Raw genomic sequence first — 18,760 nt, 5'->3', positions numbered from 1 at the left:
CCGCGCGATAGCCGTCCGGCCGGTGCTTGAAGGCGCGCGCGCCGACGTTGATCGCGACCATACCAGTGCCCATCGTGAGCGCGGGGAAGTAGGCGCTCCCGACGGAGATGTCGCGGAACGCGGGCTCGTCGTAGGCGCCGTTGACGGAGAAGCAAATCTCGCGGGAGTCGAGGTCGAGCATACAGCCGATGACGTCGCCCACTTTCCACGATGCGTCCGGGTTCCAGTCTCGAGCTGTTGCCTGGTGCCACTTCTTGCGCCGATGGCCGTCGCAGGCGTAGGAGTAGGCATCATCGCCGCAACCATTTTCTGAGCCCACCTCGAAGCCCCGGCGCGCCCATCCAAATTGCGAGTTTTCGGAGGTGGCCAAGATCGTGACCTCATAGTAACATTTATCGCCGCTTTTCACGGTGCAACTCGGCAGACCAACTGTGAAGAAAGCGCTGGGCTTAGGGAAAAAACATCCCGGGTCGGGATTGTCGCGTCGTCGGGGCAGGAGATCAAGCCGAGCGTCATCGGCAGCATCCACGCTCCAAATTCCGTCACCCTCGTTGGTCCGCGGGCCGATGGACGGGTGTAACCAAGAGAGCGGCGAGTCAAGATGCGATGCAGACTGCGCGGCGAAGTTCATCTCGGCATCGTAGCGACGCTTGTCCTCGCCGGCACGTTCTTCGAGTTCCGCCTTATAGTCGGGAGCCACAGTGCCCCACGCCTGGCCAAGTACTCGACCTGCGAGAATTGGAGGCGTCACGCCCGAGGACAGCCGTCAATTGTCGGACGCCGCGACGCGCCAATGTGGCCGAGGGAGAGGCCTTTCTTCTCTAATATCGGGCGCTGATCGAGAGCGTAAAAAAAAGATGCGGGTCGAGCCTTCTTAGGAACACCATCGCGATAGACGAAGAAGTCCTTTTCAAGCCTGCCCGAGGACGACATCGCCTGCAGGTGGCACCGCTGGGTCTGGCTGGGCGCTTGTGGACACTCGCCGATTTCGACCAAAGCCTCTAAAGGGAGGCCATCGAGACCGGCGCCGCGGCGATTTCCGACACACCTGGTCCATCGACACACGCGTCGTACAGAGTCACAAACCCACGACCATGACAGAGCCACCACCACCACCGCCGCCTCCGCCGCCACCTCCTCCAGCTCCGCCAACACCGCCGACTCCGTCGACCCCGCCTCCCGCTGAGGACGGCTACTACGAAGAAGACCTGGAAACGGGCGAAGTGTTTTTCGTCCGCGGCAACAAGGCCGCCGCCGCGATCGCCGAGACGGCCGACCCGCCGGCCGCGGACCCCGAGGCCGCCGTCGCCGTCGAGGACGCGGTCGACGCGCCCCCCGCGGTCGACGCGCCCCCCGCGGTCGACGCGCCCCCCGCGCTCGGCGCCGCGGCGACGTCGGCCTTCTCGGCCTACTTCGCCCCGAGCGCCCGCGCGCCGGCGGCCGAGGGCCCCTCGCTCGCGGACCGCCGCCGCCGCCGCCTCGGGGACGACGGCGCGGCGCCCGCGCCCCGGTTCGTCGCCGAGCGTCCCCCGGGCGTCGTCGACCCGCGCCCGACGGCGAGCGTCCCCTCCGACGACGACGCCGACGACGCGGCGCCGCTCGCCGAACCGCTCGCCGCCGCGCCGCCCGGCGGCGAGACGACGGGTCGCGGTCGCGCGGTCGCGGAGCGCGAGCGGCTCCGGGCCGCGCGCGCGCGCGCGGCCGAGGCGCCGGCGGCGGCCGCCGCGCCCGAGCCCGCGGCCGTGTCCTACGAGCGCGCCGGCGCGTGCCCCGTGTGCCTCAAGGCGTGGGACGTGAACGAGAACGACGGCTACCGGCCGTGCTGCTCCCGCACGATCTGCATGGCCTGCCACGACGAATTGGTGTCGCGCACGGCCAAGTGCCCGCTCTGCCTCGCGGCGCAGCCGACGACGATGGCCGAGGAGCTCGCGATGGTCCGGCGGAACGTCGAGCGCGAGGACGCCGTCGCCATCCGCCACCTCGCCCGGGCGTACCAGGCCGGCAACTGGGAGATCGCCGTCAACCTCAAGAAGGCCGCGAAGCTCTACAAGCGCGCCGCGGAGCTCGGCGACGCGGACGCGTGCTTCTCGCTCGCGTACGCCTACGACGACGGCGACGGCGTCAGGCAGAACAAGGCCAAGGCCCTGGCCTTCTGGCGCCGCGCCGCGGCCCAGGACCACGACGTCCGCACGAAGTGCAACGCCGAGACCGTGCTCTTCCTGTCGCTGTCCATCGCGAGCGACGGCCCGACGCCCGAGGCCGTCGCGCTCGTCCGCGACGCCGCGGGCCGCGGCTACGCCGAGGCCGAGTACCACCTCGCGGACCTCCACCTCGACGGCGCCGGCGGCGTCCCGCAGGACACGCGCGAGGCGAAGCGCCTCCTCGCGAACGCCGCGGGCAAGGGCTACGACGACGCGCGCGCCAAGCTCGCGGACCTGGGGTCGTCGCTCGTCGAGATCGAGGACTAGCGCGGCTTAAGGGTCCACGCGCGTGGCCGGGCGCGGTGAGGGACAACATAGCAGAGGCACGCGGCGCCGTCTAAGTTGCGCGGGCGAGTCGTGCTTGGCCTTGGCGTCGTCGTCGCCGCGTTCCGCTCCGCGCCGACCTTCGCGGTCTGGTGCCTCGCATTCCTCAACGCCAAGCCCGCCTGGCGCAAGGACGACGATGCCGCCGCCGAGGGCACGGAGATCGACATGAACGCGATGCTCTACTCAAGTAGGGGTGGGCTTAGGCCTGGGTAAGATTTTGAGCGATTTTGCCTTTGCGCCTGAGGAGCGAGAGGACGCGCGTCAGAGGCCATGGACCCGGAATTGATCAAGAAGAAGCGAGAGTACGAGGCGCGAAAAACCCGTACGAAGCTGGCGCTCAACATATGCACGATTTGCGGGAAGAAGGATGCCCGGCCCTGTAAAGGTTGCGGCACGACGGCCTACTGTTCGACGGACTGCCAACGCATCGACTGGCGCGACCGGGGCCATCGGAAGGTCTGCAAGAAGATCCAGGCCGCGGAGGCGGCGCGGGCCGAGGCGCCGACGCCCCCACCGTCGCCGCCGCGGGACGTGTTCTACGGCCCCGCGCCGCGGTCGCACGCCGACGAGGTCCGCGCGCGCATCGCGGCGGAACACGAGGCGGCCCGCTCGCGGCGCGAGGCGAACCCGGAGCCCGAGCCGGCGTCGGCGCGGTTTGGGTCGCGGTGCCCGATCTGCCTCGAGGAGTGGGACGTGAATACTCCGCTCGTGTTTCGCACCTGCTGCTGCAGGAGGGTCTGCCGATCGTGCCAGGACAAGATCGGCTTCGACGCGTGTCCCCTCTGTCGTCTACCGTGCCCAAATGATCCCGCGGAAGAACTCGCGCTTCTTCGCCGCCATGTGGAGAACGAGGTGCCGGAAGCGATTACGGCTTTGGGAAGTGCGTACCATTTCGGTGGATTGGGCCTCGTGAAATCCGACAAGAAAGCCGCAAAAATTTGGAAGCGCGCCGTGGAGCTCGGGGACGTGGACGCTATGGTACGACTTGGTTTTTTTCACGAGAATGGAAGTGGCGTCAAGCTGGATAAGAAGAAGGCGATGCAGCTGTTTCGCACGGCCGCAGATCGGGGCGACGCGTTCGGACAAAACAAGGTAGGGATTTTACTTTATTCTGCGAAGAAATTCGAAGAAGCGTTCCGGTACTACGCGCTCGCGGCTGATCAAGGCTATACCATGGGAGAGCTCAACCTTGGCATGTGTTACAGGGACGGAGAAGGCACGGAAGTCGACCTCGGCAAAGCCAGATACTGGTTCGAGCGCGCCGCTGCCAAGGGCCACGAGGGAGCCATAGAGTTGCTCGCGGGCCTCGACGCGCGAGCATAGCCTAAGTCTTTACGCCGCGTCGTCGCCCGAGCCCGGGATGCTGCGCTTGCTCGCGGGCGAGTCGTACTTGGCCTTGGCGACTTTAAACTTCAATCTAAAGTTCCCACAGACTAAAGTTCCCACGAACTATCCCCCCCTCCCCAGCCGCCCCACTCGAAAAGTAACGTTACGCGCTCCGGGGTTCGCTGCCCGCGTCGCTCTCCGTGACGGAGTCGGGGCTCGAGAGGTGCTTCTTGGCGTGGTCCGGCGGCGGCGCGTCGTTGGGGCTGCCCGGCGGCGTGGAGCCGCCGCCGCCCTTGCGCCAGAGCCGGCGGTGGTCCGGCGGCGGCCGGTCCGCGGGGCTCGACGGCGGCGACGGCTTGATGCCGGACATGTCGAGGTGGAGCTTCGGGGCGGGCCCGCCGGTCTGGAGGTGGCCGAGCCAGGGCACGATGACGGTCGCGCGCTGCCGCCGCCCGGGCCGGGGCCGCGGCGCGGGCGCCGCGGCGCGCGCGGCGGCGTCGTCGTCCTCGCGCTCCCAGGAGTCGCGGGCCGCGAGGTCGCCGCCGGCCGCGGGGTCGCCGCCGGCGCCGGCCGCGGGCGCGGCCGCGCCGTCGTCGCCGCGCGACGGTCGCCGCGCGTCGTCGCGGAACGACACCTTGCGCCGCGCGGAGTTCGTCGACGACGTCGACGACGCGGCGTCGAGGGGCCGCGACGACGCGCGCGCCGCGGCGCCGAGGACCTGCTGGCGGAGGCTGACCTCGCCGCGGAACGACGGCCGCCGCGCGGCGGCCGCCGCGGCCGCGTCCGACGCGCGGCGCGAGTCGCGGAAGGACTGGAGCTCGGAGCGGCCGACGAGGGCCGTCTTCGGCGGCGACCGCGCCGCCGGGCCCACGTCCTCGGAGCCGCGCGACGACGCGGCCTCGACCTCGAAGGTGATCTCGTCGAGCGACTCGGCGCGCGGCAGCAGGCCCCCGAGCGTGCGCCACTTGCGAATGTCCAGGGCCTCGCGCAGGTTGTTCGTCGACCCGACGAGGCGCCGCGCCTTGAGCGGCGCGGCGTCGAGGTCGAACCACGCCGTCGCGAGCGCGTCCCGCGCGCCGAGGCGCCGCGTCGGGTCGCGGTCGAGGAGGCCCGCGACGAGGTGGAGGGCCTCGGCGGAGACCTTGGTGCGCTCGTCGCTGGAGAACTCGAGGGCCTCGGGCGCGAGGATGGCGTCGACCATGGTTTTGCGGTCGCTCGTGGGCCAGGGCAGGTAGCCGAAGAGGAGCGCGTGGACGATCGCGCCGCAGGCCCAGGCGTCGGCCTTGAGGCCGTAGCGCGGCGCGCCCTTGGTGCGCTCGAGGGCCAAGACCTCGGGCGCCATGTACTCGTCCGTGCCCTGGATGGACGCGAGGCCCAGCGCGTTCGGGCCCTTGAGGACCTTGGCGAGCCCGAAATCCGCGACCTTGCAGTCGTAGTCCGTGCTCTTCGACTTGAGGAGCAGGTTCTCGGGCTTGAGGTCGCAGTGGCAGATGGCGTGGTCGTGGATGTGGGCGACGGCGCTGAGGAGCGTCCGCGCGGCCTGGCGCGCGCCGGCCTCGGAGAAGTGGTGGTTCGCGGACTCGACGATGCGCTCCAGGAGCTCGCCGCCCTCGCAGAGCTCGAGGACGATGGACGACCGCTCGCCCGGGTCGTCGACGACGTCGTAGCAGGAGATGACGCTCGGGTGGTGCAGCGTCCGGAGCATGCGGCCCTCGGCGCGGAGCAGCGCCGCGTCCTTGGCCGCGTTGCGCCCGCCGCCGCGGAGCGCGACGACCTTGACGGCGTACTTGCGCCGCGTGCTCAGGGACGTCGCCGCGTAGACCGACGCGAAGGCCCCGACGCCGATGCGCTCCCCGAGCTCGAGGTCGCCGAAGCTCACGTAGCCGTCGTCGCGCCGCTGGGCGTCGCCGGCGGCGGCCTTGAGCTGGGCCATCTTCGACCCGATGGCGCTCCGCAGGCCCCCGATCATCGCCAGGGCCATGGCGACCCGCGGGGTCGGCGCGCGCCGACGAAAGAAACCGGCGGAGCTCCTCTGGAGCCCAGAGCGTCCGGCGTCACCTATGCGTGAACATTCGTCGATAGCCGTTTCGGATCGTTTGATCTTCAAGGTGCACTTCCATCAAATTTAGACCGCGGTGTCCCCGGCGAGGCCCTCCTTGGGCGGCGCGTCGGTCGTCGGGGGCTTGGCGTAGTTCTTCTCCACGGCGACGCGCGTGTACGCGAGCATCAACCCGCCGACGGCGATGGACATGGCCGCGGCGATGAACTCGAGGTCGCAGCCGAAGTGGCAGGGGATCTCCTCGTCGTAGTCGTCGTTCTCCTTCATGAAGGGGTTGTTCTTGGCCCGGGCCTCCCAGTACCCGCTCCCCGCGAAGGCGATGAGCCCCGCGAGGAGCCACGCGGCGCCCGACGCGGCCTCGCACTTGACGAGGCGCCGGTTTGTGACCGCTTCGTATGCGTACAACACCGTGGGGAAGAAGCCGATGATCATGGCCGCGAGCGTCGTGCCGCGGTTGGCCTTGATGGCCTTGAGGTTCACGAAGTCGTCGTCGATCGCGTTGCGGACCATGACGAAGTCCGACTCGTTGTCGTCGTCGCCCGTGTGCACCGTCGTCGACGACGTGTGCCAGAGCGAGACCTCCACCGTGATGTCCTCGTCCTTCCTACTCCACAAGTAGCTCGTCCAGGTCGTGGCGCCCGCGGAGCCCGCCATGAAGATGGTCGTGGCGAGCGACACGAAGGCGAGGCATGCGAGCTTGCGGGACCTGCGCGGCGCGGTGTGTTTGGACTGCCAGGTTTTGGACTGCCAGGTTTTGGACTGCCAGGTTTTGGACTGCACGCGGAGACGCGGGAGACGCGCTGCGACCACGAAAAGGGATTGAACGCGCTCGACATGATTGCGGACTTGGTTGGGCATGCCCCGAGAATCAAAAAGTGGGGCGGCTGCCCGGTGATTTGATTTGCTGCTTCTTGCACCATTTCGAAAGTGCATCGCGAGGCAGCCCTGCGCTCTCCACGACGCAGGAAATAATCCTGTCGCCTCGGCGCCCGTCGCGCGTGCCCGTCGTCGGCGCCCGGTCCTCTAGTCCGTCCGTCGTCGCGCCGGTCCTCGCTGCGCGCCTCCCTCGACCCGCGGAGCGCCGACCGTCCCTCCCCCCGTGACGGAGCGGCGGCGTGCGGGATGACGTCGCGCGCCTCCGGCGTCCCGGGGCTTTCCGCGAGCCCCCTCCTTTTTTCGACCCGGCCCGCGCGCGCGCGGAGCGCCCGTCCTAGGTCGTCGCGCCCCTACGACCTCCAGATCAAGCTGCTGATGATCGGCGACTCCGCCGTGGGAAAGACGTCGCTGCTGCTGCGCTACGCGAACGACACGTTCTCGTCGACGTTCATCACGACCATCGGCATCGACTTTAAGATCAAGACCGTGGACCTCGACGGGAAGCGCGTCAAGCTCCAGATCTGGGACACCGCGGGCCAGGAGCAGTTCCGGACGATCACGCGGTCCTACTTCCGCGGCGCGCAGGGCATCGTGCTCGTCTACGACATCACGGACCGGGGCACCTTCAACTCCGTGCGCTCCTGGATGGCGCAGATCGCGGACCACGCCGACGCCCAGGCGCGGACGCGCGGCGCCCCACGCCGCGACGCCGGCCCGGCCCCGCGACGCGCGCCCCCCCGCAGGTGAATCGCATCCTCGTGGCGAACAAGTGCGACTACGAGTCCGCGCGGCAGGTGTCCGCGGACGAGGGCCGACGGCTCGCCGAGGAGTACAATGTTCGCTTCCTCGAGACCTCCGCGAAGAACGACGTCAACGTCGCCGAGACGTTCACGACGATCGCGCGCGAGGTCACGGCGAGGATCCCGACGGAGGGCGGCAAGCAGGCCGGGGGCCAGAAGCTCAAATCCGGCGGCTCCGGCGGCAAGAGCGGCTGCTGCAAGTGAGCGGCCGCCGCGCGGCGCGCGCGCCTCACCCCGGCCGACCCGCTCGGCAAACTAGGACCCTCGATGACGTATGCGCGTTCGGGGATTTTTGTTGGCTGAACTCGGCGTTGAGAACACGCTACACACGAGAACGGTCGAGTTAGGTGCCGCGGGCGAAGGGCACGTTCGGGAAGACGGGGTCCGGGTAGGCGTCGGCCTCGCCCTTGAGGGGCCGCCGGTGCTCGGCGAGGAGGACGAGGAGCTGGCGCTGGTCGTTGCCGTTGCGCTGGGGCATGAGGGGGATGACCGCGAGCCCGCGCGCCTCGAGGAGCTTGACGATGTCCTGGTCGTGCGTCCGCTCCGAAATCAACAGCACCTTCGCGAGCTTGCGCGCGAGGAGGTTGTGGAAGAAGTCGGCCGTGCGGTCCGACGTGCAGTAGATGAGCAGGTAGGACACGAGGAGCACGTCCACGGGCTTGCCGCCCGCGGCCGCGACGAGGTCGTCGGGCGACGCCTCCAAGACGTCGAACGGCGCCGCGAAGGCGCAGCCGAGCGCCTCCGCGTAGGGCTTCCAGCCCGGCTGCAGGTCGATGGAGTACAGGCGGAAGTCCGGCGCGGCCTCCGCGTGCGCGAGCACGTACTCGCGGAGCGCGTCGACCTCGAACGCCGGACCGCCGCCGAGCGACGCGACGCGCAGCTCCGGCGTCTTCAGGAAGACGTCGCGCGCCGTCGCGTCGCGGCCCGCGGCCCGCGCCACGAGGTTGTAGGTCTCCGTGAAGCGCTGGAAGGACTTGAGCTTCAGGTACTGCGTCTGCAAGCCCACGTGCGCGTACTCGGCGTCGCTCCACGTCACGTTGAGGCCGTCGCCCTTCTTCTTGTCGAACTTGCGCAGGCTCGGCTTCTCGCCGTAGATCTTCTTGCCTTCTTCCAACAGCTGCTTCGACTCCCGCGGGTCCATGAGGGCCAGGAGCTCCTCGTTCTTCGCCATGACGACGCGCGTCCGCTCGAGGAGCCCCGCGAGCAGCGCGAGGCCCTCCGCGCCGCAGAAGAACTTGTACTTGCGCCGCGCGTCCTGGAAGTAGACGCTGCCGCCCCGCTCGTCGAGGAAGACCATGGCGTCCTCGTGCGCGCGCTTCGACGCGTCGCCGGTCCACCGCGGGAGGCCCGCGACGAGCGCCGCGCGGCGATCGCCGCCGAGGAAGAGGTCGACGCGGAGCTTCTTGTGGACCTGCGCTTCCGCGTCGCCGCCGTCCTCCTCGGGCCGCGCGCGCTTGCGGCCGCCGTCGGGCGACCCGAAGCACGCCGCGGGCAGGCCTCCGCCGGCGAAGCCCGACGGCGGCGCGGGCAGCAGCGCGAGCACCGCGTAGGGCTCGCCGGACGCGTCGCAGCACGTCGCGATGGCCGCCTTCTTCCGCCCCGCGAGGAAGGCCTGGAAGCCGGGCACCTTGCCCTCGCAGGGCGCGAGCGCGACGGACCGGCCGCCCCACTCGAGCCGCTCCTTCCAGCGGCTCGCCGCGAGCACCTCGGGGTCGCGCGAGTACTCGTCGAAGACGATCTTCGGCGGCAAGCTCATGGACGAGCACGTCACGCTGCCGACGTACTCCGTGCCCTTGTCGTTCTGCACGAAGACCTCCGATGCCGGGGTCGCCATACTCGTCGTCTGTGGCAAGCCTCAATTTTGGCCAAAATCGGCAGCCGGGCGCCGTCCGCCAGGGCTGGGGATTGGCACGATGCGTCGAGCTACGTCGTCGGGCCGAGGCGCAGTCCTCCGTGGAGCTGTGAACGGCGAGATTGCCCCGACGGAGCTGGTTCTGGGATGGCATGCCCGACTGAAGACGCTGGTTTTGGCCCTTTTTTGGGGGCTGAGGCTTCGATCGCGCGACTCGGCCCCCTCAAGTTTGTGCCACCTACGCCGCCACCGCCGCCGCCGACCTCCACCGCGCCGCGCCGCCGCCACCGCCGCCGCGCCGCCCCTACCGCCACCGCCACCTCCACCGCGCCGCGCGGCCCTCGCACCCATGTTCTCCCTCCGCACGCTCGCGCTCCTCTGCCTCGGCGTTGCGTCCTCGTTTACCTCTCCTCGCCGCGCCGCGCTCCCGGCGCAGCCGCTGCGGAGGCCGCGCGGCGGCTCGGAGTTGACCGTGCGCATGGGCTCGATGGCCAAGTTCGGCATCTTCTCGCCCGCGGTCTACGCGGGGAAGATCCTCCTCGGCGACAAGGGCCTCGACCAGATCCGGGGCAAGGGCATCTCGCTACACTCGCAAGCTATCAACGAGTTTTGCATCTTCGTCGGCGCCTCGACCAAGACCAAGGGCCTGCTCGTCAAGAAGGCCAAGAACAACGGCGACACGCTCGGCTTCCTCGTCTAAGGCGCGACTAAAAACCGTCGACGCTCGAAGCGACCGCGAAACGGGGCCGCGTCGGTCCTCCGCGAATCGACCGTTACTTCGCCGCGCGCCGCCCCGCGAACGCGAGCGCGAGCGCGAGCGCGGCGGCGGCGGCGAGGACCGCGGGCATCGCGCGCCGGCGGGGGCGTTTCGCCCCGTCGTCCGGGCAGCCGACGCGCGTCGCGTCGACGGGGTAGGCCTCGTCCGTGTACCAGCACTTCCTGAAGACGACGTAGAGGACGTGGCGCGCCTCGTCCGTGCGCTTCGCGCCGCCGCGGTGGAGGACCTTGCCGTCGAAGAGGACCGCGTCGCCGACGTCGGCCTCGACGGCCGCGACGTCCGGGGCCGCGTCGTCGGGGAGCGCGTCGAGCTGCCGCCGGTGCGAGCCGAGCCAGAACTGCGTCGGGCCGTTGTCGTCGCGGATCGGGCAGAGCGGCACCTGCGGCGGCGCGGTGTCGGGCGGCGCGGCGGCGCGTGACGAAAACGCGAGAGCGACGCCGCGGCCGCGCCAGCATGGTGAAGTACCAGGGCGGCAGCTTCACGTCCAGGGCCTGGTCGTCGAAGAGGCTGTTGACGTCGCGGTGCCAGCGGCCCGGCGGCTTCGCGCCCGACTCGCAGGGCAGCCCGCCGGTGTAGGCGTGGTAGTCCTCGCGGAGCTCGCGGTCCAGGAGCTCGCGCACGCCCGGCGGCCGCTGGAAGGCGTCGGACGCGAACACACCCACGTCCATGCCCAGCCCAAAGTCGAAGCGGCCGGGGCCCATCCACACGACCTGGTCCTTCCCGTCGAGCGAGCCCCACTCGACGCCCTCGTAGAGCTCCTTGTCGAAGAGGGCCGACGGGCCGAGGTAGCTGTGGCGCCGCTTCTCCCACGTCATGTCCGGCAGGCGCCGCTTGCAGTCCTCGAGCAGCGCGGCGTAGGCGTCGGCGAAGCGCCGCATCTCGTCGGCGCCGAAGGCGTTTTTGACGACGCAGACGCCCTCGGCGCGGAGCGCCGCCTGCAGCCCGTCGACGTCGCTCGCCGGCAGCCGCGCGATGGCCGCCTTCTCCTTCGCCGGGGACTGCGGCGCCAGGGCGACACTCTTGGCGCCGGACGACGCGATGATCGCCGCGTCGTCCATCTGCGACGGCCAGCGCGACTCGCCCGTGCTCGGCTTCAAAAAGTAGCGGTCCCCCGTCGCCGGATCCACGTGCGTCTCCCAGACATCGCTCGAGAGCTCCCGAACCGTCTCGGTCGCCGGCGTAGAGCTGTTTTGCGCGCTCCCCATCGGTCGGGGCAGCGATTAATATTTGGCATGCAAGTACAGTTCAAGGTGGAACCTCGACAACTTTTTTACGCCGGCGGCAGGTTCTGCAGGAGGTGGTCCCGCTTCACGTCGAAGCCCCGCCCGATGCGCAGCGCCTTGATGAGCTCGAACTGCTTCGACTTGTTGTCGCGCGTCGCCGTGCCCACGAACGTCGTCGCGCCCACGCAGAGGAGGAGGTCCACGAGGTAGGCGCCGAGCGGGTCGTCGGCGGCCGGCGCGTGCGTCCGGAGCGTCGCGCCGTCGACGACGCCGAAGCCGCGCGCGCGGATCGCCGCGACCGTGCCGTTCGACCGGTCGTCCGTCGCGACGATGACCCGGCGCCCGCGCGCGATGGCCGCGACCTTGTCGAGGACGGCGGCGACGGTGAGGCCGTGCCTGTCGAGCGTGTGGCTCTTGTCGCCGCGGCGCATGTGGAACGCGACGTAGTCGACGGCCGCGCCGCCGCGCGCGCCGCCGAGGACCGCGCGCGCGCACGCGGCCGCGCCCGCCTCGAAGCGCTCCGCGAAGACGAGGCGGCTCCGGAGCCGCTTCCACGCGGGCTCTGCGCGCTGGACGCCCGGCGTGAAGCCCGCGGAGAAGACGCAGAAGCCGCACTCGCGCGCCCAGCGGCCGCCGCCGAACTGGACCGCGCACTTGGCCCTGCGCGTCCGCGCGACCCGGCGCCGGTCGCACCAGCCGAAGTCCCAGCCCCGCGCGCAGCGCACGTGCCGCGGCGGCGCGCCCGCGCAGGACACGCACTTCGCCTCCGCGGGCACGTCCGCCGCGACGTCGTCGAAGTGGACGTAGCGCACGCCCCGGAACGCGTCGCCGCGGAGGCTCTTCTCCAGGTCGACGAAGGCGCTCATGCGATACGTCGGCGCCATGCGCCGCGTCGCGACGGCCGCGCGGTAGTGCGGGCCCGTCGCGAGGAGCGGCATGAGCACGGCGACGCGCTTGAGGTGGTACGCGAGCGCGAGCACGGACACGAGCGAGTTGAGCTGCAGCGCGAAGCCCTCCTGCGTCGGCACGGCCCAGACGAGCTTCGACGCCGGGCAGAGCGCCGACGTCGCGTTCGCCGGCCGCTTCGCGTCGAGGGGCTCCTCCCAGGGGCCCTCGCGCGACGAGCCGTCCTCGAGGACCCAGCGCATGGCCGCCGTCGGCCGCGGTGCTGCCCTACGAGCGCGACGACGCGGCGGACCTCGAGCGCGGCCTGCGGAGCGATCAAGCGAAGGGCACCATCAATGAGCTAGCCCATCGTCACACGAACTTGTTACCGTGAAACATCGACCGCAGCACCGATTGTGGTTTCGTAAAGATACCGCATATATGCGAGAGCCCGGCCGAGAAGCCAGCCGGGAGCGGGCGGTGATTGGCGTCACCCCGACGTGCCGGGGGCGGGGGGCGCCCGCCATGCCGGACCGCGTCGAGGGGCCGAAGCGGCCGAAGCGGCGGGGGTCCTTCGGGGAGTACGCGGGCATGGGCACCTACAAGCCGCCGGAGAAGTCGGAGGTCGAGGAGTTCGAGCAGACCCTGGACCAGCTCGAGGACTTCTTCAAGCAGGAGAAGGTCGAGAACCTGCGCATGCGGCGCGCGTCCGGCGCGCGGCTCCAGGACTTCGCCGAGGGCCTGGAGAAGCTCAAGATCGAGGTCGAGCCCGAGCTGAAGGAGGGCACGCGGGGGAACATCGCGCCGCCCGTCAAGGCCAAGGCCGTCTTCAGCAAGACGACGATCCGGCGGTCGTCGCGCATGCTCCAGGACGCCGCCGACGAGGTCGCCCGGGACCTCGAGGGGGACGCGAGCCCCGGCGCGGGGACGAGCCCGCTGCCCGCGTACCGCCAGGTCGAGGAGGAGGCCAAGGTCTTCCAGCAGGCCGAGGTCATGCTCGAGCGGCGGAGCTCGCTCCAGGGCACCATGGAGAGCCTCATGAGCCTGGCCAAGACGGAGCAGCTCCTCAAGAGCGAGGCGGGGCGGCCCGCGCGCGTCCGCCGGTCGAGCAGCGACCGCCTCGTCGACGAGCGGACCGTGGGCATCGGCCAGATGAAGCGCTGGGCGTCGGAGGTGCTCAAGTCCGAGCCCATGCCCGTGCTCGACACGCTCGCGCGGAAGGTCGCCGACGAGCGGCGCACGAGCCTCGACCGGCGGCCGACGACGACGTCGTCGAGCGGCCTGAGCGCGGGCAGCGACGCGGGCGACCCCCTCGACGGGCGGCTCCGGTCGTCGACGGACCCCGCCCCGTACCTCGACTCGGGCCCGGACATGCTCCTGAGCGACGCGCTCCAGCGCCGCGGGCGCCGCGCGTCGCGCGGATCCCGCGGCTCGTTCTCGTCGCTCGACAGCCGCGACTCCGAGCGCTCCGCCGCGCGCCACGCGTCGCCGGACCGGAGCGAGCGCGCGGCCCGGCGCCAGCAGCGCGCGAGCCGCCTCGTCGGCGCACCGGCGCCGGGCGGGCCGCCGAAGCGGCGGAGCTTCGACGCGCGGCGCCGCGGGAGCCGCGGGAGCCGCGAGCTCCAGCGGCCCGAGCCGCCGTCGCCGGTGTCGCCGGGCGCCATCGTCATCCCGCGGGCCTCGCGCCTCCCGACGCGGAGCTGAGCCCCGCCTTGCTTTCTTTCGTTACTCACTCGTGCACACTCGTTCCTTGAAGTGAACGTTGAAGCGAGGCTGCCCCGATCGATGGGACGCGCGCTCGCGTGCTGCGCGCTCGCGCTCGTGCCGCTCGTGGGCTTCCTGCTCGCGCCGCTCGGCTGGGGCGGCAGCGGCGGCGGCGCGGACGTGGTCGGGCAGCTGTACGTCGACGGCGAGGTCTGGATCGACGACGCCACGAGCGCGTTCGACATGGCCGCCGTCATGTTCGCCGAGGCGCGCGCCCTCTGGGCTTCGGACGGCTGGCATCGCGTCTCCTCGCCGTCGGCTCGCGTGACCGTCGAGTCGCGGCGCATCGACGCCGGCGCCTTCGCGCGCTCGGGCGTGCTCGTCACGCGCGGGACCGGCGTTATAAAGAACGCGACCGCGGACGCGACGATCCGCCTCCTCACGTCGCCGGAGGGCTTCTTCGTCATCAACCCCATGTCAGACCCCAAGGAATTCGGCGAGTACCTCGAGGACTTCTCCGCGGGCTGGGGGAACGCGGACGCGCGGCTCGAGGTCGCCGAGGCCAAGGCGCCGCTGCCGCCGCCGTTCCTGCCGCGCGAGTTCGTCGTGCTCAACGCCATGGACCCCGCCGAGCGGCTCTTCGTCTCGAAGTCGGTCCTCCACCGCTCGCGCCCCGGCGGTTCCGAGTTCAACGATCTCGGCGTGCCCCCGCCCGAGGGCAAGGTCCGCGCGCTCAACACGTTCGCGGTCGCCGCGGACGACGTCGACGGCGGCCACTGCCGCGTGCGCACGATCAACTTCGCCCACCTGGGCGGCTGGTCGAGCACGGCGATGATGAACTGGATCAACTGCAAGGCGTTCCTCGCCCCGCTCTACGACCGGCTCCAGGCGAAGATGGATAAGTTGGACTAGTTATTGAAGGGGGTGCGCACCCGAAGATCCCGCCGGGGTAGGTAAGTTGGACTAGTTATTGAAGGGGGTGCGCACCCGAAGACCCCGCCGGGGTAGGCTCAGGCGGAGGCCTAAGTTGGCCTCGGTTTCAGTGAACATTCAACTGCTCGAGGGGCAGCCTCGACGATGTGAGACGCTCGTCGCCGTGATGCAGCGCATCGCGCTGCTGCTCGCGTACGCATGCGCGGCGTCGCCGCGCGACGAGGCGACGTCGCCGCTGCTGCGCGACGCGAGCATCACGGAGCAGCGGCGCGGAGCGCTCGTCCGCGAGGCCACGAACGCATCGCACGCGCGCGTCCGATGCCAGCCCGTGCTCGCGTCGCTGGCACCACAAAAACCGACGCCCGAGTCCATCGTCGTCGTCACGGGCTTCACGGACCGCGCGGCGCTGCCGGGCGCGCGCCGCGGCGCGAACGACGCGTCCGTGGACCTCGCGCTCAGCAAGCGGCTCTACGCGCGGGCCCACGGCTACGGGTTCGCCTTCTACTGCGTCGATCGCTTCGGTCCGGAGCTGCGGCGCCGCGGCCTCGCGCGCTGGGAGTTCGCGAAGCCCCTCATGCTCCGCGCGGCGGCGGCGGAGTTCCCGCGCGCGGCGTGGTTCGCGCTGCTGGACCACGACGTCTGGGTCAATCCCCTCTTCGCCGCCTTCCCGCTGGAGGCCTGGCTCGACGGCGTGCCGGCGGACCGCGCCTTCGCCGTCGCGGCGCTCCGGCACCTCCACGCGGGCGCGCTCTTCGTCCGCGGCGGCGGCGCGGCGCCGGGCTTCGCGGACGCGTGGCTCGGCGCCTGCGGCGACCTGCGGCCGCGCAACTGCCACGCCTACGACCAGGCGGCCCTCCAGCTCCTGTTTCTCCGGGCCATGGCCGGCGACGACGGGCCGCGGCCCCTCGGCTTCAACTGCACGAAGCCCGCGTGCGGCGGCGGCGGCTCCTGCTCCTTCGCCTACGAGCGGGCCGTCGGCGCGTGGCTCGCGGCCGAGGGTTTGGACCAGGCGCCCGCCGGCGGCGCCGTGCTCAAGGCCATGCGGCGCAGCCCCGCGAGCGACGCGGTCGACCGGGGCTGCGCGGCCGCGCCGGTCGCGCACGTGCTCCGCGACGCGCCGGGCCGGCCGCGGGCGCTGTGCTGGGCCTGCGGCTTCCTCGAGGTGCTCGACAACCCGAAGCGCAACTTCCCCGTGGCGCTGCCGGGGCCCGCGGGGCCCCTGCGCACGGGCAAGTTCCTCGCGCGCGACGTCGCGGCGAACCGCGCGGCGGCGGCCCCGGAGCAGGGCTGGCTGTTGAACCACAAGGGCGCGGCGACCTTCTATGGCTCCAACGCGTCCTGGGCCTGCGCCGCGCCCGACGTCGTCGACGGCAACGTGGTCACGCGCGCGGGGGCCCGAAGAGCGCCGGACGACGCGCCGCGCGGCGACGCGCTCGCGTCGGGCCTGCTCCACTGGCCCTGCGACGACCTTACACCGCGCCGGCGGCTCGCGGAGCTCCGGCTGCGGGACGGGCGGGGGGTGACGCGCGTCGCCCACGACGCGGCGCGCGCCGTCGTCCGCGTCGAGGCGTGCGACGGCGCGCGGCTCTTCGCGCGCTGGTCCGGCCCCGCGCTCCTCGCGCCGCCCTTTCGGCGCGTCGGTCCCGGCGTCTTCGAGGCCGCGGTCGACGCGCCCGTCGCCGGCGACTACGCGCTGGAGGTGCTCCACTTCGGCTGCGGCTGGGAACTCGGCGACGCGGCGGACTTCCAAGCGCGGTGCCTGCCGGTCCCGGCGGCCGTCCACGAGCCCTACGTCGCCGCGCTCCCCGCGACGGCCGCCGGCGCCTTCTGGCTCGCCGGCGGGCCGCGGCCGACGCGGTTCCAGCGGCCGGACTGCGTCGTCGCGCCGAGGAAGGACGACGGCTCCGCGAAGCCGCGGCCGGTGCACACGCCGCGCTGCGCGGCGGAGACGTCCCGCGACTGGTACAACGGCACGTTCGCGCGCCGGGCCTTTCCCGGCGGGGGGCCGGACCCGGACGTCGCGGGCTGGCCCGACGCGTGCGGCCTCGACCGCGGCGGGAACCTGAGCCGCGTCTGCTTCGTCGGCGCCTCGCACGCGCGGAAGCTCGTCTGGGCCGCGGAGCGCCTCGCGCGGCGCGCGCGCGTCCGCGACGGGACGCTGCGCCTCGAGAAGCGCGCGACGGACTTCAAGCACGTCGACGCGCAGTTCCCGGGCGACTACTTCAAGCACGACCTGGCGAGCTGCGGGTTCGTCGTCGTCGCGCTGGGGCAGTGGGCCGCGGGCTGGCCCGGCGGCGCGCCGACGGGCGCCGAGGCCTGGGCGGCGGAGCTGCGGCCCGTGGTCGAGGACCTCGCGCGGCTTCGGGACGGCGGCGCGACGGTCGCGCTCCGGTCCATCGACCACATCCCCCTGGGCTACAAGCAGCTCCAGTGCCCGCCGACGGACTGGCGCACGCCGTTCCTCATCGACGCGTACAACGACGAGCTCCGGGCGCTCGCGGCGGCGGCCGCGGTGCCCTTCCTGGACACGACGGCCGTCGCGCGGCCCATCTGGGACCTCGCGTCGGACTGGAACCACCTCGACTTCGGCGCGTCGGACGCCCAGGCGGCGGCCATCCTCGTGGAGCTGTGCGGGGGGCGGGGGTAACGTAGGGCCCGAGCGGCTGGCAGCCGCGCGCCCGGCTAGTAGGCTATTCCCAGGGCTATTCCTACCCACCCCCGGCCCGGCGTGTGGAAAAACATCGAGCCGGCTCGCTTCGCGGCTTCGCGGAGGTGGACGCGCTCATGACCACGATGCGCTCGGCTATTGGGCGCTGCGCCGCCTTGGCCCTCCTCGCCGCGACGGCCTCCGCCTTGTCGTGCTCCCAACGCCGCGAGTCGCCGGCGCTCCCGCTCGACGACGGCGCCAACTACTCGCTGGGGTCCCCGGCGTCGGACTGGGCCCCGGGGACGCTGCCCGGCCGCTACGGGGAGGCGCTCGACTTCTCCGGCGCGGTCCTGGACGCGCCGGTGCCCGCCTTCGCGCACCGCACGGCGCTGCACCGGAAGAACGCGACGGCGCGGCGGCGGCTCGCGGGCGGCGCCGCGACGAAGGCGGAGCAGGGCCTCACGCCGCTCTTCATGGGCATCGGCACGCACTACGCGCACGTCTACGTGGGCACGCCGCCCCAGCGCGTGTCCGTCATCGTCGACACGGGCAGCCACCACACGGCCTTCCCCTGCAGCGGGTGCAAGAGCTGCGGCAAGCACACGGACCCCTACTTCGACCCCGACAAGTCGTCGACGCTCCGGCGCCTCGGCTGCTCCGACTGCGTCGCCGCGGCGCGCTGCGTGACCAAGACCTGCCAGGTGAGCCAGTCCTACACGGAGGGCAGCTCCTGGAAGGCCGTGCAGATGAAGGACGCCTACTACGTCGGCGGCACGTCCTTGACGGAGAAGGCGTCGCGCGACGGGTCCGCGTGGATCGCGACGCCCTTTGTGTTCGGCTGCCAGACCTACGAGACGGGGTTGTTCCGGACGCAGAAGGCCGACGGCATCATGGGCATGTCCATGCACGCGCAGACGCTCGTGCCGACGATGCGGTCCGCGAACGCGCTGGGCCACAATTCGTTCAGCCTCTGCTTCATGCACGGCGGCGGCACGATGGCGCTCGGCGGCGTCGACGAGCGCATCCACGCCAAGCCCATGGACTTCGTGCCGCTGGCGAAGAACTCGGGCTGGTTCACCGTGAAGATGCTGGACATATTGGTCGACGGCAAGTCCATCGGCGTGCCGGCGTCGACGTACGCGACGGGCA

At 71.4% G+C, this 18,760-nt stretch overlaps 4 protein-coding genes across 4 annotated transcripts; all 4 read left to right on the top strand.

Annotated features, from left to right (window-relative positions):
- Positions 1–3,366: 3,366 nt before the first annotated feature.
- On the top strand, positions 3,367–7,793 carry AURANDRAFT_59106 (hypothetical protein; the record flags this gene model as incomplete). The annotated part of the gene is made up of 3 exons (XM_009039815.1): positions 3,367–3,380; positions 7,128–7,422; positions 7,533–7,793. The coding sequence occupies 3 exons, from the start codon at positions 3,367–3,369 to the stop codon at positions 7,791–7,793; spliced, it is 570 nt and encodes a 189-aa protein (XP_009038063.1).
- Positions 7,794–9,919: 2,126 nt separating this feature from the next.
- Positions 9,920–10,141, top strand: AURANDRAFT_27980 (hypothetical protein; the record flags this gene model as incomplete). Its single annotated transcript, XM_009039816.1, has 1 exon — positions 9,920–10,141. The coding sequence occupies one exon, from the start codon at positions 9,920–9,922 to the stop codon at positions 10,139–10,141; it is 222 nt and encodes a 73-aa protein (XP_009038064.1).
- A 3,971-nt stretch (positions 10,142–14,112) lies between these two features.
- AURANDRAFT_64893 (hypothetical protein) lies at positions 14,113–14,943 on the top strand (the record flags this gene model as incomplete). Its single annotated transcript, XM_009039817.1, has 1 exon — positions 14,113–14,943. The coding sequence occupies one exon, from the start codon at positions 14,113–14,115 to the stop codon at positions 14,941–14,943; it is 831 nt and encodes a 276-aa protein (XP_009038065.1).
- A 3,141-nt stretch (positions 14,944–18,084) lies between these two features.
- Positions 18,085–18,621, top strand: AURANDRAFT_27859 (hypothetical protein; the record flags this gene model as incomplete). Its single annotated transcript, XM_009039818.1, has 1 exon — positions 18,085–18,621. A coding segment is annotated over one exon (537 nt), but the record flags the coding sequence as incomplete, so codon positions are not given.
- Between the last annotated feature and the right edge of the window lie 139 nt (positions 18,622–18,760).

Source organism: Aureococcus anophagefferens (assembly GCF_000186865.1).
Source record: "Aureococcus anophagefferens unplaced genomic scaffold AURANscaffold_12, whole genome shotgun sequence".
NCBI classification, from domain to species: domain Eukaryota; class Pelagophyceae; order Pelagomonadales; family Pelagomonadaceae; genus Aureococcus; species Aureococcus anophagefferens.
This window is presented reverse-complemented; position numbering and strand designations above follow the sequence as displayed.